Genomic DNA, 22,018 nt, shown 5'->3' on the forward strand with positions numbered 1-22,018 from the left:
ACAGGCAGCATCTATAGAGAACGTGGATAGGTGACGTTTCGGGTCGCGCCCCTTCTTTCGACTCCCCGGAAACGCCACCTACCCATGTTCTCTTGAGATGCTGCCTGACCCGCTGAGTTACTCCAGCACTTTGTGTTTTGACCAAAGCGCCGTCGTTTCACTGCACAACGCTACAATCTAGGTACCAGCTTATCTCTTTATGCAACACTGAACCTTGGATGTTAACGTTTAAGACACAATTTACGTCCACGGAGAGTAAATCAGAAAAGGAAACATTATAATCAGTCTGAAGAAGGGTCTCAACCAAAAACGTCACCTATCCATGTTCTCTTGAGATGCTGCCTAACCTGCTGAGTTACTCCAGCACTTTGTGCCCTTTTATGTATTAACCAGCATCTGCAGTTCCTTGTTTCTGACAAACAGTGTCCTTATTATTCAATAATGAATTACCACCCATTTCCCTGAAGAGTTAGGGTGCGAGTTGGTGAGATATCCTACAGGCTTATATTGCATCAGTCTGAAGAGGGGTCCCGTCCACGAACATCGTCTGCCATTCTCTCCACAGATGCAACCTAGCCCGCTGAGTTACCTGGTAAGAAGAAACGACACGAAGTAACTCAGCGGGTCAGGCAACATCTGTGGAGAACGTGGACAGGTGAGGCTTCAGGTCGGGGACCTTCTTCAGACCAGTCAATAGTCTGAAAAATGGCCCCGGCCCGAAACGTCACGTATCTGTGTTCTCCGAAGATGCTGGCTGACCCGCTGAGATACTCCAGCACTTTGTGTCTTATTTTGTAAACCAGTATCTTCAGTTCCTCGTGCGTGACTTACTCCATCCAGCACGTTGTTTTGCTCACGGTTCCAGCGTTTGCAACTCTCCGTGTCTCCTTTCTACTGAAAATCGCTTCTGTTGGCAACGGACAACTTCTAACCCCGTGTCACTTTGTCTTCACGCAGTTTTGATTTCACGCAGTTTCAGTTCGCTCAGACCATGATTTACACCATCGAGGAGATCAACAGGAAGCAGATCCTGCTGCCCAACATCACACTGGGTTACCAGATCCACGATGGCTGCGGAGATCCGGCCATGTCCACCAAAGTGACCACTTTGCTGATCAGCGGGCAGGAAGCGACGCTGGCTGATCCCTTGTGCAAGACCACCTCCAACATCCCGACCATCGTCACGGACGCGGAGTCCATGCAGTCGGTAGCTGTGGCGAGAGTCATTACCCCTTACAATGTCACCATGGTAGGTCGCTCAGTAACATCCCTCCCTCCCCATCACCTGCACTCCCTCCGTTTAGATACGCGCCCATTCGGTTGCTCGACGTTGCCGCTTCATCAGTTTCTTTCTTAACACGGCTTGGGTCCTGAACTTGAATAAAGGAGACTTTGAAGGCATGAGACGGGAATTGGCTAGGATAGACGGGCAAACTATACCTCAAGGGTTGACAGTGGAGATACAATGGCAAAGATTTAAAGAACACATGGAATGAACTCCAGAAATTGTTCATCCCTGTTTGGCGAAAAAATAAAACTGGGAATGCGGCTCAACCGTGGCTGACGAGGGAAATCAAGGATAGTGTTAAAGCCAAGGAAGAGGCACATAAATTGGCCACAAGAAGCGGCAAACCAGAGGACTGGGAGAAATTTAGAACTCAACAGGGGACGACAAAGAGGGGAAGAAAAGAGCATGAAAGAAAGCTTGCGGGATATAAAAACGGACTGTAAAAGCTTCTATAGATACGTAAAAAAGGAAAAGATTAGTGAAGACAAACGCAGGTCCCTTACAGTCAAAGGCAGGTGAATTTATAATGGAAAACAAAGAAATGGCAGAAAAGTTAAATGAATACTTTGGTTCTGTCTTCACTAAGGAAGACACAATTTCCCGGAAATACTAGGGAACCGAGGATCTAATGGGAGAGAGGAACCGAAGGGAATCCACATTAGTCAGAAAATGGTGTTAGATAAATCCCCAGGGCCTGATGGTCTGCATCCCAGACTACTCAAGGAGGTGGCCCTAGAAATCGTGGATGCATTGGTGATCATTTTCCAATGTTCTCTCGACTCTGGATCAGTTAGACAATAGACAATAGACAATAGGTGCAGGAGTAGGCCATTCGGCCCTTCGAGCCAACACCACCATTCAATCTGATCATGGCTGATCATTCTCAATCAGTACCCTGTTCCTGACTTCTCCCCATACCCCCTGACTCCGCTATCCTTAAGAGCTCTATCTAGCTCTCTCTTGAATGCTTTCAGAGAATTTGCCTCCACTGCCTTCTGAGGCAGAGATTTCCACAGATTTACAACTCTGACTGAAAAAGTTTTTCCTCATCTCCGTTCTAAATGGCCTACCCCTTATTCTTAAACTGTGGCCCCTGGTTCTGGACTCCCTCAACATTGGGAACGTTTCCTGCCTCTAACATGTCCAACACCTTAATAATCTTATATGTTTCGATAAGATCCCCTCTCATCCTTCTAAATTCCAGTGTATACAAGCCTAGTCGCTCCAGTCTTTCAACATATGACAGTCCCGCCATTCCGGGAATCAACCTAGTAAACCTACGCTGCATGCCCTCAATAGCAAGAGTATCCTTCCTCAAATTTGGAGACCAAAACTGCACACACTACTCCAGGTGTGGTCTCACTAGGGCCCTGTACAATTGCAGAAGGACCTCTTTGCTCCTATACTCAACTCCTCTTGTTATGATGGCCAACATTCCATTGGCTTTCTTCACTGCCTGCTGTGCCTGCATGCTTCCTTTCAGTGACTGATGCACTAGGACACCCAGGTCTCGTTGTACGCCCCCTTTTCCTAACATGACACCATTCAAATAAAAATCTGCCTTCCTAGTCTTACCACCAAAGTGGATAACCTCACACTTATCCACATTAAACTGCATCTGCCATGCATCCGCCCACTCACACAACCTGTCCAAGTCACCCTGCAATCTCATAGCATCTTCCTCACAGTTCACACTACCACCCAGCTTTGTATCATCTGCAAATTTGCTAATGGTACTTTTAATCCCTTCATCCAAGTCATGAACGTATATTGTAAATAGCTGCGGTCCCAGCACCGAGCCTTGCGGTACCCCACTAGTCACTGCCTGCCATTCTGAAAGGGATCCATTTATCCCCACTCTTTGCTTTCTGTCTGTCAACCAATTTTCTATCCATGTCAGTACCCTACCTCCAATACCAAGTGCTCTACTTTTGCCCACTAATCTCCTATGTGGGACCTTGTCGAAGGCTTTCTGAAAGTCGAGGTGCACCACATCCACCGGCTCTCCCCTGTCAATTTTCCTAGTTACATCCTCAAAAAATTCCAGAAGATTAGTCAAGCACGATTTCCCCTTCGTAAATCCATGCTGACTCGGAACGATCCTGTTACTGCTATCCAAATGCTCCGCAATTTTGTCTTTTATAATTGACTCCAGCATCTTCCCCACCACTGATGTCAGACTAACTGGTCTATAATTTCCCGTCTTCTCTCTCCCTCCTTTCTTAAAAAGTGGGATAACATTAGCTACCCACCAATCCACAGGAACTGATCCTGAATCTATAGAACATTGGAAAATGATCACCAATGCATCCTCAATTTCTAGAGCCACCTCCTTAAGTACCCTGGGATGCAGACCATCGGGCCCTGGGGATTTATCAGCCTTCAGTTCCATCAGTCTACCAACACCATTTCCTGTCTAATGTGGATTTCCTTCAGTTCCTCCATCACACTAGGATCTCTGGCCACTAGAACATCTGGGAGATTGTATCTTCCTTAGTGAAGACAGATCCAAAGTACCGGTTCAACTTGTCTGCCATTTCCTTGTACCTCATAATAAATTCCCCTGCTTCTGTCTTCAAGGGACCCATATTTGCCTTGACTATTTTTTTCCTCTTCACATACCTAAAAAAGCTTTTACTATCCTCCTTTGTATTATTGGCTAGCTTACCCTTGTACCTCATCTTTTCTCACCGTATTGCCTTTTTAGTTATCTTCTGTTGCTCTTTAAAAGAGTCGCAATCCTCTGGCTTCCCACTCTTCTTTGCTATGTTGTACTTCTTCTCTTTTATTTTTATGCTGTCCTTGACTTCCCTTGTCAGCCACGGGTGCCTCTTACTCACCTTAGAATCTTTCCTCCTCTTTGGGATAAATTGATCATGCAACTTCTGCATTATTCCCAGGAATACCTGTCATTGCTGTTCCACTGTCTTCCCTGCTAGGGCCTCCTTCCAGTCAATTCCTGTGGACTGGAGGGTAGCCAATGTAATTCCACTTTTTAAGAAAGGAGGGAGAGAGAAAACGGGGAATTATAGACCAGTTGGCCTTACATCGGTAGTGGGGAAGATGCTGGAGTTGATTATTAAAGATGTTATAGCAGCGCATTTGGAAAGCAGTGACACAATCCAAAGTCAGCATGGATTTATGAAGGGGTAATCTTGCTTGACTACTCTTCTGGATTTTTTTTGAGGAAGTAACAAGTAGATTGGATAAGGGATGTGGATGTGGTGTATCTGGACTTTCAAAAAGCCTTCGACAAGGTCCTACACAAGAGAATAGCGTGCAAAATTAGAGCACCTGGTATTGGGGGTAGAGTAGTCACATGGATAGAGAACTGGTTGGTAGACAGGAAGCAAAGAGTAGGAATTAACAGGTGCTTTTCAAAATGGCAGGCAGTGACTAGTGGGGTGCCGCAAGGCTTGGTGCTGGGACCCCAGTTGTTTAAAATGTATGTTAACGATTTAAATGAGGGAATTAAATGTAACATCTCAAAGTTTGTGGATGACACAAAGTTGGGTGGCAGTGGGAGCTACGATGAGGATGCTATGAGGCTGCAGGTGACTTGGATAGGTTGAGTGAGTGGGCAGAAGCATGACAGATGCAGTATAATGTGAATAAATGTGAGGTTATCCACTTTGGTGGCAAGAACAGGAAGGCAGATTATTATCTGAATGGTGCCAGATTAGGAAACTGGAGGTGCAACGAGATATGGGTGTGTTTGTACATCAATCACTGAAAGTAAGTATGCAGGCATAGCAGACAGTGAAGAAAGCCAATGACATACATAGATACATAGACAATAGGTGCAGGAGTAGGCCATTCGGTCCTTCAAGCCAGCACCGCCATTCAATGAGATCATGGCTGATCATCCACAATCAGTACCCCGTTCCTGCCTGCTCCCCATATCCCTTGATTCCACTAGCCTCTAGAGCTCTATCAAACTCTCTTTTGAATGCATCCAGTGAATTGGCCTCCGCTGCCTTCTGAGGCAGAGAATTCCACAAATTCACATCTCTCTGTGTGAAAACGTTTTTCCTCATCTCAGTTTTTAATGGCCTACCCCTTATTCTTAAACTGTGGCCCCTGGTTCTGGACTCCCCCAACATTGGGAATATGTTTCCTGCATCCAGCATGTCCAATCCCTTATTAATTTTATATGTTTCTATAAGATCCCCTCCCATCCTTCTAAATTCCAGTGAATCCAAACCCAGTAGCTCCATTCTTTCATCATATGACAGTCCCGCCATCCTGGGAATTAACCTCATGAACCTATGCTGCACTCCGTCAACTGCAAGAATGTCCTTTCTCAAATTAGGAGACCAAAACTAAACCAAATACTCCAGGTGTGGTCTCACCAGGGCCCTGTACTATTGCAGAAGGACCTCTTTGCTCCTGTACTCAAATCCTCTTGTTATGAAGGCCAGCATGCCATTAGCTTTCTTCACTGCCTGCTGTACCTGTATGCTTACGTTCAGTGACTGACGTGCAGGTCTCATTGTACTTCCCTTTTCCAAACCTGGCACCATTCAGATAATAATGTGCCTTCCTGTTCTTGCCACCAAAGTGGATAACCTCACATTTATCTACATTATACTGCATCTACCCACTCACCCAACCTGTACAAATCACCCTGCATCCTCATAGTATCCTTTTCACAGTTCACACTGCCACCCAGCTTTGTGTCATCTGCAAATTTGCTAATGTTATTTTTAATTCCTTCATCTAAATCATTAATATATATTGTAAATAGCTGTGGTCCCAGCTATGGGCCTTGCAGCACCTCATTAGTCACTGCCTGCCATTCTGAAAGGGACCCATTAATCCTTACTCTTTCTTTCCTGAGCAAACAATTCTCTATCCATGTCAGTACCCTACCCCCAATACCAAGTGCTCTAATTTTGCCCACTAATCTCCTGTGTGGGACCTTATCAAAGGTTTTCTGAAAGTCCAGGTTCATTACATTCACTGGCTCTCCCTTGTCCATTTTACTTCTTACATCCTCAAAAAGTTCCAGAAGATTAGTCAAGCATGTAATCCCCTTCATAAATCCATGCTGGCTTGGACTGATCCTGTTCCTGCTATCCAAATGCACCGATATTACATCCTTAATAATCGACTCCAGCATCTTTCCCACCGCTGATGTCAGGTCTAACTGATCTCTAATTCCCTGCTTTCTCTCTCCCTCCTTTCTTGAAAAGTGGGATAACATTAGCTACCCCCCAATCCACAGGAACTGATCTAGAATCTATAGAACATTGGAAAATGATCACCAATGCATTCACGATTTCTAGAGCCACCTCATTGAGTACCCTGGGATGCAGACCATCAGGCCCTGGGGATTTATCAGCCTTCAATTCCAAAAGTCTACCCAACATCATTTCCTGACTTTTGTGAATTTCCTTCAGTTCCTCCGTCACCCTAGGTCCTCTGTCCACCAGTCCATCTGGGAGATTGTTTGTGTCTTCCTTAGTGAAGACAGAACCAAAGTACCTGTTCAATCCGTCTGCCATTTCCTTGTTCCCCATATTAAATACACCTGTTTCTGTCTTCAAGGGACACACATTTCTCTTAACTAACTTTTTCCTCTTCACAATCCTAAATCTTTTACTGTCCTCCTTTATATTCTTAGCTAGCTTACATTCTACTTCATCTTTTCTCCCCGTATTGCCTTTTTAGTTACCTTCTGTTGATCTGTAAAAGTTTCCCAATCTTTTGGCTTCCCACTGATCTTTTCTATGTTATATGTCTTCTCTTTTATTTTTATACTGACCTTGACTTCCTTTGTCCGCCATGGTCACGTCTTACTCCCCTTAGAATCTTTCTTTCTCTTTGGAATGAAATGATCCTGCATCTTCTGGATTATTCCCAGAAATACCTGCCTTGCTGACCCACCATCATCCCTGCACGAGTCCCTTTCCAGTCAACTTTGGCCAGCTCCTCCCTCAGGCCCCCATAGTTCCCTTTGTTCAACTGCAATACTGGTACTTCCGATTTTACCATCTCCCTCTCAAATTGAAGTTTAAAACTAATCATATTATGGTCACTACCACCAAGTGCTTCCTCTACCTTGAGTTCCCTTATCAAATCCGGTTCATTGCGCAACACTAAATCCAGAATTGCCTTCTCCCTGGTAGGCTCCAGTACAAGCTGCTCCAAGAATCCATCTCGGAGGCACTCTACAAACTCCCTTTCTTGGGGTCCAGTACCAACCTGATTTTCCCAGGCTACCTGCATGTTGAAATCTCCCATAACCACCATAGCATTAACTTTGTTACATGCTAATTTTAACTCCTGATGCAACTTGCACCCTATCTCCTGGCTGCTGTTTGGGGGCCTGGAGATAACTCCCATTAGGGGAGTTATTTTTACCCTATCAATTTCTCAGTTCTATCCACAATGACTCTACATCTTCTGATTCTATAGATCACCCTTCGCAAGGGACTGAATTTCATTCCTCACCAACAGAGCCACCCTACTCCCTCTGCCCACCTGTCTGTCTTTTCAATAGGATGTATACCCCTGAATATTCAGTTCCCTGCTCTGATCCTCTTGCAGCCATGTCTCTGTAATTCCCACAACATCATACTTACCAATTTCTAACTGAGCCTCAAGCTCATCCACTTTATTTCTAATACTTGGCGCATTCATTTTTAACATTTTAAATTTGGTATTCACCTTCCTTCTCACACCGGTTCCTATTTTACCTGACCTTACTCTCTTATCCCTTCTTGAACTTTCTATCCCCTTAATCCGGGTATCTTTCGTAACTTTTCCTGTACTCTTTTTCCCTTTAACTCCATCCTTATACTCCCAATGTGTCAACCTCCCCCCCCCCCCGCTATTTAGATTAATAGCGTTGGCCTTCATTGCGAGAGGATTTGAGTTTAGGATCAAGGAGGTCCTGCAGTTGTACAGGGCCCTGGTGAGACCGCACCTGGAGTATTGTGTGTAATTTTAGTCACCTAATTTGAGGAAGGACATTATTGCTATTGAAGGAGGTCAGCGTAGATTCACCAGGTTCATTCCCGGGATGGCGGGACTGACGTATGATGAATGAATGAGTCGACTGGGCTTGTATTCACTGGAATTTAGATGGATGAGAGAGAATCTTATAGAAATATATAAAATTCTTAGAGAATTGGACACGGTAGATGCAGAAAAATGTCACCGATGTGGGGGAGTCCAGAACCAGGGGTCACAGTTTAAGAATAAGGGGTAAGCCATTTAGGACTGAGATGAGGAAAAACTTCTTCACCCAGAGACTTGTGAATCTGTGGAATTCTCTGCCACAGAAAGCAGTGGAGGCCAATTCACTGGGTGTTTTCAAGAGAGAGTTAGAGTTAGCTCCTAGGGCTAAAGGAATCAAGGGATATGAGGAAAAAGCCGGAATGGGGTACTGATTTTGGATGATCAGCCATGATCATATTGAATGGCGGTGTTGGCTCTAAGGGCTGAATGGCCTACTCCTGCACCTATTTTCTATGTTTCCATGTTTCTAATACCAACACCTCAAGAAGGGGTTGGTGAGCTTCCTTCTTTAGACTTTTTGACTTTAGAGATACAACGCGAAAACAGGCCCTTCGGCCCACTGAGCCCTCGCTGACCAGTGATCCCCGTACATTAGCACTTCCCTACACACTAGGGATAATTTACAGAGGGCCAATTAACCTACAAATGTGCACGTCTTTGGAGTGCAGGAGGAAACCGGAGCACCAGGAGAAATCCCACACGGTCACAGGGAGATCGTGCGAACTCCCTACTGACCCGAGTCTCTGGCGCTGTGAGGCAGCAGCTCTACCACTGAGCCACCTTGCCGCTCCCAACTCTGGCGGAATTCACGTTCATTCGGCTGCCCGTTCATCTCAGTAAATGAATTGCTTTGTAATCGTGGTTGGCAAGACCAACATTTGGAGAAGGAGTTGGTGAGCTTTCTTCTTCGCCTGCTCGTTTGGTGCAGGTATATGCGAGAGATATGGATTGAGCTCAGGTGGTTAAGAGATGGTCATGGCATCAGGTTGGGCACATACATTGTGGGCTGAATGGCCTGATCATGTGCTGTACTGTACTGTTCTATGTTCCATATCCCCGATCTCCCAACCTACCTCACTGCCACCTTTGAACTTAAACTAAACTAAACATGTACTTGTGTATGGTTCGATTGTACTCACGTGCAGCATAATTTGACTGGATAGTGCACAAGCAAAGCTTTTCACTGTATCTTAGTACACGTGACAGTAATAAACCAATACCACTACCAGTACACAGAGAGTGGAGGGTGCTTCCAGGGGAGGTGCTGTCAGGGGAGGTAGTAGAAGTTGTAACATTTGCAATGTTTAAGAGGTGTTTAGAGAATGAACTTTGGTGTAGAATATGTGTAGTCGGATAGAATCATAAAGATAGAATCATACAGCGTGGAGACAGGCCCTTCAGCCCAACTTGCCAACACCGACCAACATAATTCATCTAAACTAGTACCGCCTGCCTGCATTTGGCCTATATCCCTCTAAACCCATCCTATTCATGTACCTGTCCAAATGTTTCTAAACGCTGAGATGGCACCTGCCTCAACTACTTCCCCCAGCAGTTTGGTCCACACACTTACCACCCTTTTGTGTAAAAAAAGTTTCCCCTCAGGTTTCCATTAAATCTTCCCCCCCCCCCCCCCCCCCCCTCCCCCTCACCTTGAACCTATGCCTTCTGTTCTCAATTCCCTTATGCTGAGTAAAAGAATCTGTGCATTTACCCGATCTATTGCTCTCATGCTCCACATAGGAGATTAGTGGGCAAAATTAGAGCACATGGTATTGGGGGTAGGGTCGGACATGGATAGAAAATTGGTTGACAGACAGAAAGCAAAGAGTGGGGATAAATGGGTCCCTTTCGGAATGGCAGGCAGTGACCAGTGGGGTACCGCAAGGTTCGGTGCTGGGACCCCAGCTATTTACGATATACATTAATGACTTAGATGAAGGGATTAAAAGTACCATTAGCAAATTTGCAGATGATACTAAGCTGGGGGGTAGTGTGAATTGTGAGGAAGATGCAATAAGGCTGCAGGGTGACTTGGACAGGTTGTGTGAGTGGGCGGATACATGGCAGATGCAGTTTAACGTAGATAAGTGTGAGGTTATTCACTTTGGAAGTAAGAATAGAAAGGCAGATTATTATCTGAATGGTGTCAAGTTAGGAAGAGGGGATGTTCAACGAGATCTGGGTGTCCTAGTGCATCAGTCACTGAAAGGAAGCATGCAGGTACAGCAGGCAGTGAAGAAAGCCAATGGAATGTTGGCCTTCATAACAAGAGGAGTTGAGTATAGGAGGAAAGATGTCCTTCTACAGTTGTACCGGGCCCTGGTGAGACCGCACCTGGAGTACTGTGTGCAGTTTTGGTCTACAAATTTGAGGAAGGATATTCTTGCTATTGAGGGCGTGCAGCGTAGGTTCACTAGGTTAATTCCCGGAATGGCGGGACTGTCGTATGTTGAAAGGCTGGAGCAATTAGGCTTGTATACACTGGAATTTAGAAGGATGAGGGGGGATCTTATTGAAACATATAAGATAATTAGGGGATTGGACACATTAGAGGCAGGAAACATGTTCCCAATGTTGGGGGAGTCCAGAACAAGGGGCCACAGTTTAAGAATAAGGGGTAGGCCATTTAGAACGGAGATGAGGAAGAACTTTTTCAGTCAGAGAGTGGTGAAGGTGTGGAATTCTCTGCCTCAGAAGGCAGTGGAGGCCAGTTCGTTGGATGCTTTCAAGAGAGAGCTGGATAGAGCTCTTAAGGATAGAGGAGTGAGGGGGTATGGGGAGAAGGCAGGAACGGGGTACTGATTGAGAGTGATCAGCCATGATCGCATTGAATTGCGGTGCTGGCTCAAAGGGCTGAATGGCCTACTCCTGCACCTATTGTCTATTGTCTATTGTCTATGATCTTGCACATCTCTAATAGGATTCGTTTAACTTGGTATCAAGGAGAGTGCAGACAGCATGGGCAGAGGGTCCATCCCTGTACTGTACAGTTCTATGCTCACCGCTGGAGGCTACAGACCATGTGTGATGCTATATTTATAATTTTATATTTTACATGAAAATTATTTATTCTTGAGTCTTCCTTGCCTAAGGATATGATATGATACGTACAGGTATGTAGGTCAATTGGCTGGGTAAATGTAAAAATTGTCCCTCGTGGGTGTAGGATAGTGTTAATGTACGGGGATCGCTGGGCGGCACGGACTTGGAGGGCCGAAAAGGCCTGTTTCCGGCTGTATATATATGATATGATATGATATGTTGGAGGATGGGGACGGCTTATTTTATATGTATAGAATGTATATTATTATATAATGAAACATTTATTGATTATATATAAAATATTATATAATTCGTGAAAATCTTCATAGATTGGTCTGATGATCCATTTTAGCAGAGTTTAGAAAAAATACATAAAATCACATTGTTTCAAAAGATGTGCTGGTGGTGCTTTTTTAAAATCACATGTACATGTTTGTTTGTGCTTTATTTATCACATGTACATGTTTGTTTGTGCTTTATTTATCACATATACAAAGTGCTAACACACAGTGGCATTCTTTACTTACAAACAGTCCAGATAGGATTGCCACACCCAAGCACATCCCGATTGGCAAATTGTGCAGAAATCGCCTATGGATCCCGCATGTAAGAGGCATGTTGGAAGAATGAACTGTATTGATATTTTATGAAATTATATGGCATTAAATAATTTTATGCAATTGGTGCTGATGGTAACTCCTTCCCTGTTCTTCTTCGCCCACTTCCTCGTGCCACCCTTCCATTGATTGAATTCCATTCCAGAAAGTCAGAGACATAAGGCACAAAAACAGGCCCTTTAGCCCAACTCGTTCACGCCATCCTGAAACTGGTCCATATCCCTCTAAACCTATGCTATCCACGTACCTGTCTAAATGTTTCTCAAATGTTGCAATAGTCCCTGCGTCAACTACCTCCCCCGGCAGCTCGTTCCATACACCTACTACCCTTTGCGTGTAATACACCTGCTCGAGCTGTTTCCAACATGTTCTCTTCACCTTTGGGAAAACAGGTTTTTCATTTCTTTTATGTACCCTTAGGTTGAAATCCTTCTCAGCGGACACTTAGTTTTGGGATGTCCGCACTTTGTCAGGGTTTAAATCCAACTTCCAATCCCAATTTCTAATCTTACTTCTGTTTACTCTCCCAGTTTAGTTACTCTGCTGCATATGACTATCTCAACAACATGTATGAGTTCCCAACGTTCTTCCGAACCATTCCCAATGACTACCACCAGGTCGATGGTTTAGCCCAGCTGGTCAAGTATTTTGGATGGAATTGGATTGGGACCATCAGGAGCAACACCACGTATGGAGCCCTGGCAATGGACGAGATCATCAAGAGCATGAAGAGCTTTGGTATCTGCATCGCCTTCTCAGAGGCCGTCCATAAAACTGACTCCAAAGACAAGCTCCTGGATCTTATCAACATCATCAAGCGGGCCACAACGAGGATCGTCGTTGCCTTTGTCGCCCAGGCCGACATGGCAGTACTGCTCCAGGAGATTGTCCGCCAGAATGTGACAGGGATCCAGTGGGTCGGCAGTGAGTCCTGGGTCACAATGCCCAACCTCTCCCCCAAAGAATCGTCCAAGTTCCTGGCCGGGACAGTGGGCTTTGCCGTTCCCAGGGCAACGCTGCCAGGATTGAAGGAATTCCTTCTCGAGGTCCATCCCTCGAAATATCCAGGGAATGTTTTTGTGGCCGAATTTTGGGAAAAGACATTTGAGTGTTCATTTGAGAAGCCAGTAAACTTCAGTCAGGAGGACGGAGAAACTCAGGGAAAAATATGTTCTGGTGCAGAAAAGTTGGAAAAAATAGATAATCAATACACAGATGTGTCGCAGTTGAGGATAGCTTACAACGTCTACAAGGCAGTGTATGCCATAGCACATTCACTCAACACCATGCTAATAAAAACCAACTTCACCTACTCACAACTCGACCTTTGGGAGGTAGGTGCTTTGATTTCCAAATGATTTCTTGTCATTTTATTTCAGTAATTTGACTTTTCTTCCCCCAGAGAATTTAGGGTCCAAAGCGTTTCTGAGAACATTACTCATCTAATTGGAATAGAATACTTTATTGCCACATGTGACAAGGCACAGAGAAATTCTTTGTGTGCATACCCAATGTAAGCAAATAGCCGCCACATACGGCGCTGACCAGGTTACAAAGTACACCAGCTCCTCCTTTGTTGTCCCTCCCCCTCCCCCATAGTGGTCCCCCCACGCCCGGGTCCCCATTGTCCATTGTTCCTCCCCTCCCCCCTCATCGCGGTTCACCCACGCTCTCATCGACTGCCGACTGCGGGTCGACCCGTGGTGCTTCACCGCTGAGGCCCTACCGCCAATGAGTCTTCACCACTGCCGAGGCCCCCACCGCTGCCGAGGCCCCACCACCGCAAGGCTTCACCGCTGATGCCGCTTCACCGCTACTGAGGTCCCATCGCCATGCTAATAATTGATGCTTTTTTTTTTGCTTGTATCTTATGTCAGAGCCGCCGTTTGAAATAATTGCACCGTGCAAGTTGACACCGGAGATAGGCACAAAATGCTAGAGTAACTCAATAGGTCAGGAGGCATCTCTGGTGAAAAGGAATAGGTGACATTTCGGCTCGAGACCCTTCTTCAGACTCATGAAGACCTTCACATCTTGACCTGAAACATCATCTATTCCTTTTTTCCAGAGATGCTACCTAACCCGTTGAGTTACTCCAGCAATTTGTATCTATCTTCGGTGTAAACCAGCATCAGCAAGCCCTTCCTACACAAGTTAGCCCTGGACTTGGATGACTTTAAACTTTCCTAGTCTCTGGGGAGGAAGTTCATGTTCTCAGTTTTAGCATTAGTGTCAAAAGACTGGTCTAGTTAAGGATGTCAACAAGTTGGAAAGGGTGCAGAAGAGATTCAACAGGACTTTACCAGGGCTTGTGGGCTTGAGTTATAGGGAGATGTAGGTTAAGTAATTACTTTTTTCTTTAGAATGTAGGGGGCTGAGGTATGACCTTATTGTGATGTACAAGATCACTAGGGACAAAGATAAAGTAAACGCTCACAATCTTTTTTCCAGGGTTAAGGATTAGAAAACTAGAGGGCAGACAGTGGGAGGGGAGATATTTAAAGAAACCTTTGGGGTTCTTTTGCTATTTTAGAAGGCCACTCCAGATCACAATCTTTTTAAAATAAAAAGTAGTACTCGTTCTAAATTAGTTCTGGCCTTCTAATTTCCTGAAGGTTCTTATATCTTTTGATTGAGGATTTTTATTTTTATTTTTATGTTATCATTAGCTGCAGAACCAGTTCTGTCAGCCATAAAGTCATGGAGTCGTACAGCATGGAAACAAGCCTTTCGGCCCAACGTGCCCATACTGGTCAACATGCCCCATCTACACTAGTCCCACCTGCCTGCGTTTAGCTCATATCCCTCTAAACCTATCCTATCCTATCCATGTACCTGTCTAAATGTTTCTTAAACATTGCAACAGTACTTACCTCAACTACTGTACCTCCTCCAGCAGCTCATTCCATGCACCCACCACACTTTGTGTGAACCAGTTACCCCTCAGGGTCCTATGAATTCTTCCTCCCCTCACCTTAAACCTATATCCTCTGGTTCTCAATTACCCTACTCTGGGCAAGAGATTCTATGGTTTATCCAATCTATTCCTCTCATGACTTTATCCACTTCTTTAAGATCACCCCTCATTCTCCTGCGCTCCAAGAAATAGAGTCCCAGCCTACTCATCCTCTCCCTACACAGTAGCTCGGGCCCTTGAGTACTGGCAACAACCTTGTAAATCTTCTCGGCACCCTTTCCAGCTTGACAACATCTTTCCTATATCATGGTGCCCGAAAAGGGACACAATACTCTAAATGTGGCCTCATCAATGTTTTATATAACTGCAACATGAGCTCCCAACTTCTATACTCAATACTCTGACTGTCGATGGCCAATGTGCCGAAAGCCTTTTTGACCACTCTATCTACCTGTGATGACACGTGCAAATGGAGATCGCACCAGTAATTTATTCTCTTATATTTATCCATTTTTTCAAGCTACTTCATCACATGTACGCTGTGAACTTCACAGCTAAGAATGGGGAGTACGTATATTTTGACGAAAACCTGGATACAGTCCCGATGTACGAACTAGTAAACTGGCAGTCAAATTCTAGAGGAGCTGGTCACATTGTCACAATTGGACACTATGATGGACTTCTACAATTTGAGAAAAGACTGCACATAAGCAAAAAACATATTATTTGGATTGATGGAAAGAAAGAGGTAAGTTCATGTTTATCAATATAATAATCCATAATGGTCTTGGAATGACTTTATAATTTTTTTTAGTTTTTAGAGATACAGCAAGATAGTGTGTGTGTGTGTGTGTGTGTGCGCGTGCGCGTGTGTGTCCATGTGCGTCCGTATCTGTCTGTGTCTGATTGTGTCTGTGTCTGTCTGTTTTAAAACCGTATATTTCTCTATTCCAATTACCACATTAAATTCAGCCTTTTCGTGGGTAGATGCAATGATGTTGACCAAAGGATAATCTGTATTTTATAATTTTAGTCTTCCTTAATTGTAATTATCATAATGAAACTTCACTTACAGTCGGGGGGGTAAAATTGCAATTAAGATTTATCCTCTATTTATGATTGGTTTTATTATGCTAATCATAATTACTGAAGGCTCAAAACATAAAATATAGATTTTTCATTGGTCACCCTTATTGTACATCATGCATAATGATGTGCAAGACAACCGAATTAGACATTAGAATTTAGACTTTAGAGATACAGCGCGGAAACAGGCCCTTTGGACCATCGAGTCCACTCCGACCAGCAACCATTCGATGCACCAGCACTATCTTACACACTAGGGAAAATATACAATTTTTTAACCGAAGCCAATTAACCTACAAACCTGTACATCTTTGGAGTGTTGGAAGAAACCATAGGGAGAACGTATAAACTCCGTATAGACTGCACTCAGAGTCAGATTTGAACCCGGGTATCTGGTGCTGTGAGGGACCAACTCTACCATTGTGCCACTATGCCACCCTGAAAAAGCAGATGTGCTGCTTTCAATTTGTAAAGGTCACTGGATTGAGCTGACTGTTGTTGCTTTGATCCCAGGTTCCACGTGGAGTTTGCTCTGACAGCTGCCTTCCCGGCACATGGAAAACCGTCAAAAAGGAAATGCCACTGTGTTGTTTTAACTGCATTCCATGTGCTGATGGGGAGATCAGCAATATGACAGGTTTGTAAGCATGCCTTGTGCGTGGTTGAGAGATCCCCATTGTGATAGGTGTTGTGAATGCCTTGTGTGTGATTGCCATTGTGATAGGTGTGTGTGCATGCCTTGTGTGTGATCACCATTGGGATGGGTGTGTGTGAATGCCTCATGCGTGATCACCATTGGGATGGATGTGTGTGAATGCCTTGTGTGTGATTGCCATTGGGATGGGTGTGTGTGCATGCAATGTGTCAATCGATCACCAATGTGATGTTTGTGTGTGCATATCATATCAAGGTCATAGAGTCATACAGCACGGAAACAGGCCCTTTGGCCCAATTAGTCCATGCCAACCAAAATGCCCCATCTAAGCTACTCCCACCTGCCATTGATTGGCCCATGTCCCTCGAAACCTTTCCTATTCATTTACCTGTCTGGATGTCTTTGAAATGTTATACCTTTCCTGTCAATACCTTTCATATTCTTGTGCTGTGCACATGTCTTTAAATGTTGTGATTGTACCTACCTCAATTACATCATCTGCTAGCTCATTCCATACACTCACCACCCTTTGTGTGAAAATGTTTCCCCTCAGGTTTCTATTAAATCTTCCCCCCCTCTCACCTTAAAGTTATGTCCTCTGATTGTTGATTCCCCTTCTCTGGGTAAAAGACTCTGTGCTTTCACCCTATCTATCCCCCTCTGTGTTGGTAGAAAGATCACAATCAGATAAGTGTGTGCCCATGCATTGTGTTGCTAGCAAGGTCACCAATGTGTTAGGTGTATGTGAAGATTTGCCCAGAGTTTGACAATGAGCATCAAGGTAGACCATGCCGCGAAAGAGAGGAGGTGAAGAAAGTTATCGCAATCATGTCAGTTCACAAAACTTTCAAATCACTTCAAGTTGGAATGCAGTCACCGACGTGGCAAGTTCAACAGCCTGACCGCGGGAGAAGACGGCAGGGGTAGAGAAAAAGATATTCTGGCCTTCCATCACAGTGAGGAGGTGACTGGAGGAGACTGGAGGAGACTCACTGTGATGGATGTTTCTTTTTGTTTGGCGTTGGTATATGATTGTGTGTTATTGCATATTTTTATTGCTTATTTTTATTGGTCTTATTGTTGGACTGTGGGTAATCTTTCATTTCACTGCACATTTATGTGTATGTGACAAATAAATTGACTATTGATATTGACTATTGATATTTAGCAAAACACAAAGTGCTGGACAAACTCAGCGGGTCAGGCAACATCTGTGCACGGAATGAATAGGCCATGTTTTTGGTTGGGTCCTTCTTCAGGCATCTCAGTCTGAAGAAGGGTCTAGACCCGGAAACATATCCCTCTAATGATGCCGCTGAGTTTCTCCAGCACTTTGTGTTTTGCTCAAGACTCCAGCATCTGCAGTTCCTTGTGTCTCCATCCTAAATATTAACTCGTCCTCACCACACAATCATCTCAGTATTGCATTTCCGAGGCTGAGATACAAAATTCTCCTTTGTTTGCGTTGGTGACAGCGACTGCCCTTGAGACGCCCTTGAGAGTTTGATACGCCAATAGATGTTGTCAAGTTGGAAAGGGTACGGAGAAGATTGATGAAGATGTTGCCAGAACCCGAGGGTCTGAGCTTTAGGGAGAGGTTGAGAAGGATGGGACTCAATTCCCTGGAGCACAGGAGGATGAGGGGTGATCTTATAGAGGTGTATAAAATCATGACAGGAATAGATTGAATAGATGCACAGTCTCTTACCCAGAGTAGGGGAATTGAGAACCAGAGGACATAAGTTTAAGGTGAAGGGCAAAAATTTAATAGGAATCTGAGGGGTAGCTTTTTCACACAGTGTGGTGGAAAGAGCTGCCAGAGGAGATAGTTGAGCCAGGGACTATTGCAACAATCAGATGGCTACATGGATGGGGCATGTTTAGAGGGATATGGGACAAACAAAGGCAGGTGGGTCTAGTTAGTCGGCGTGGGCAAGTTGTGCTGAAAGTCCAGTTTCCAGGCTGTATGACTCTATGACTATAATAACATGTTGCATTGCTTTCTCTTAGATTCAGTATCTTGCTTGAAGTGTCCTCCAGAGTTCTGGTCCAATGAGCTGAAAACCCAGTGCGTGCCCAAGAGAGTTGAATTCCTTTCCTTTGATGATGAGATGGGAAGTGCGCTTGTGACCCTGGCAGCAATCGGAGCCTTCTTAACCATATCAACGGCTGTCATCTTTTACAAGCACAAAAACACACCTCTTGTCAAAGCCAATAACTCGGAGCTGAGCTTCCTTCTTCTCTTTGCATTGACCCTTTGCTTTCTCTGTTCCCTCACCTTTATCGATCGCCCTTCCATCTGGTCCTGCATGCTACGCCACACGGTTTTCAGTATCTCGTTTGTCCTTTGCCTCTCCTGTATTTTGGGCAAAACCATAGTGGTTTTGATGGCCTTCAAAGCCAGACTCCCCAACCGCAAGAAGATTAAATGGTTTAGCCCCATGCATCAACGGCTGAATGTCTTTAGTCTTACCTCTGTCCAAACCATCATCTGCATCATGTGGCTCACCAGCTCACCTCCTTTCCCTGTCAATAGCACAAAGTACTACAAGGCTATCATCATACTGGAGTGCAATGTTGGCTCCATGGTCTACTTTTGCTGCGTGTTCAGCTACATTGGTGCCCTTGCATGTCTCTGTTGTGCCCTTGCATTTTTAGCTAGGAAACTGCCCAACAACTTTAATGAAGCCACCTTCATAACCTTCAGCATGCTGATATTCTGTGCCGTGTGGATCACCTTCATCCCCGCGTACGTCAGCTCCCCAGGGAAGTACACGGTGGCCGTGGAGGTGTTTGCAATCTTGGCGTCCAGCTTTGGTTTGCTCCTCTGTATTTTTGCTCCCAAGTGCTACATCATTTTGCTCCAGCCGGAAAAGAACACCAGAAAATATTTAATGCAGAGAGGGATAAAACAATGATCGGCCCACCGGATTGGAGTCGGCTGACGTTTGTGGCGACCCTCTCCATTGCTTTGAATGAGTTAACCTGTGGCAACAATATCGGTCTCAGTAAAACATTCAGGAAGGATCTGGGAAACACTCATCAGGTCAGGCAGCATCTGTGGGGAGAGAAATCAAAAAAGGACACAAAGTGCTGGAATAAGCCAACAGGTCAGGCCGCATCTCATGAAGGGGTGACGTTTCGAGTGAGGACCCTCTTCTTTGATTGTAGGGGGCGGGGGGGGGAAGGAAGTAGGGAGATAAGAAAGTCCGGACAAAGCATGGCAGGTAATAGGTGCATACAGGTGAGGTGGTTGGTGGGGTTCATAGGCAGATGGTTGGACAAAGGGCAGAGATGAAACGACAGAAGGAGTGAAACAAAAGGATTGAAGAGTTGCGAATCTAAGGGGAGGAACATAGGTGGAAGAGAGGGGGGGAGGGAGAAATAAGTGTGGGTAAACCGAGTTAGTATTTTAGGTTGCAGACCCTTTGAGAGAAGTAATCTAAACGGTTAATCGCACGCTAAACACTTCTCTGTCCACAGATGCTGAGCATTTCCAACATAGAAACATAGAAAATAGGTGCAGGATTAGGCCATTCAGCCCTTCGAGCCTGCACCGCCAATCAATATAATCATGGCTGATCATCCAGCTCAGTAACCTGTACCTGCCTTCTCTCCATACCCCCTGATCCCTTTAGCCACAAGGGCCACATCTAACTCCCTCTTAAATATAGCCAATGAACTGGCCTCAACTACCTTCTGTGGCAGAGAATTCCACAGGCTCACCACTCTCTGTGTGAAGAAATGTTTTCTCATCTCGGTCCTAAAAGACTTCCCCCATATCCTTAAGCTGTGACCCCTGGTTCTGGACTTTCCCAACATCGGGAACAATCTTCCCGCATCTAGCCTCTCCAACCCCTTAAGAATTTTATATGTTTCAATAAGATCCCCCCTCAGTCTTTTAAATTTCAGCGAGTATAAGCCTAGTCTATCCAGTCTTTCTTCATATGAAAGTCCTGCCATCCCAGGGATCAATCTGGTGAACCTTCTCTGTACTCCCTCTAAGGCTAGAATGTCTTTCCTCAGATTAGGAGACCAAAACTGTACACAATACTCCAGGTGTGGTCTCACCAAGGCCCTGTACAACTGCAGCAGAACCTCCCTGCTCCTATACTCAAATCCTCTTGCTATGAATGCTAACATACCATTCGCTTTCTTCACTGCCTGCTGCACCTGCACGCTTGCTTTCAATGACTGGTGCACCATGACACCCAGGTCACGTTGCATCTCCCCTTTTCCTAATTGGCCACCATTCAGGTAATACTCTGCTTTCCTGTTCTTGCCATCAAAGTGGATAACCTCACATTTATCCACATTATATTGCATCTGCCATGCATTTGCCCACTCTCCTAATCTATCCAAGTCACTCTGCAGCCTCCTAGCATCCTCCTCGCAGCTAACACTGCCACCCAGCTTCGTGTCATCCGCAAACTTAGAGGTGTTGCATTCAATTCCCTCATCCAAATCATTAATATACACTGTAAATAACTGGGGTCCCAGCACTGAGCCTTGCGGTACCCCACTAGTCACTGCCTGCCATTCCGAAAAGGACCCGTTTATTCCTACTCTTTGCTTCCTGTCCGCCAATTCTCTATCCACCTCAACACTGAACCCCCAATACCGTGTGCTTTAAGTTTGTACCCAAATCTCCTATGTGGGACCTTGTCGAAGGCCTTCTGAAAGTCCGGATATAACACATCGACTGGTTCTCCCTTATCCACTCTACTAGTTACATCCTCGAAAAATTCTATAAGATTCGTCAGGCATGATTTGCCTTTCATAAATAAGAACATCTTGTTCTTATTTCAGTTGTCTTATTTTGATTAAGGAAAGTGTCAAATTAAGAGCAATTTTTAAATAATATACTTCAGTGAAGAAACACAGGATTCCACAAACAGTTTTGAGAAAAGATGCAGTCTCATTCTACAGTTACATTACTCATGTATTTCCAACACTGCAGTTTATACACTCCAGTTGAAACTGGATGTTACACTTTTCAGGCTCCTTTATCTTTTTCCTGGTGACAGGAGTAAAATGAATGTGTGGCCAGGGTGGTGTGGGTCTCTGATGATGCTGGTTGCCATTAAAGTTAGTAATACATTTGTGAAATGTTCCATGGGTTTTAGTTGCTTTATACCTGTTAAATATTTAATGTTGTAGATGTTCAGATCTTGTAAATAAAGTGGTTATTAAAGTTTTATGCTCATCTTTTGACTTATTCTAGTTGAATTTATTGTCACGTGGGCCGAGGTACAGTAAAAAAAATTGTTGTGTGTCATCCAGTCAGCGGAAAGACTATACATGATTACAATCCAGCTGTCCACAGTGTACTGTTACAGGATAAAGGAAATAATGTTTAGTGCAAGATAAAGTCTTGTAAAGTC

At 44.6% G+C, this 22,018-nt stretch overlaps 1 protein-coding gene across 1 annotated transcript in view; it reads left to right on the forward strand.

Annotated features, from left to right (window-relative positions):
- LOC144599049 (vomeronasal type-2 receptor 1-like) overlaps positions 1-19,552 on the forward strand; it is a 34,196-nt gene extending 14,644 nt beyond the window's left edge. Inside the window, exons 7-11 of the mRNA XM_078409771.1 lie at positions 958-1,249; positions 12,507-13,310; positions 15,414-15,641; positions 16,493-16,616; positions 18,645-19,552. Of these exons, the coding sequence (XP_078265897.1) occupies positions 958-1,249; positions 12,507-13,310; positions 15,414-15,641; positions 16,493-16,616; positions 18,645-19,552 (2,356 nt within the window). The remainder of the gene's footprint in view (positions 1-957; positions 1,250-12,506; positions 13,311-15,413; positions 15,642-16,492; positions 16,617-18,644) is intronic.
- The last annotated feature ends 2,466 nt before the right edge of the window (positions 19,553-22,018 follow it).

The sequence above is a fragment of the Rhinoraja longicauda genome, chromosome 13 (assembly GCF_053455715.1).
Source record: "Rhinoraja longicauda isolate Sanriku21f chromosome 13, sRhiLon1.1, whole genome shotgun sequence".
NCBI lineage: Eukaryota > Metazoa > Chordata > Chondrichthyes > Rajiformes > Arhynchobatidae > Rhinoraja > Rhinoraja longicauda.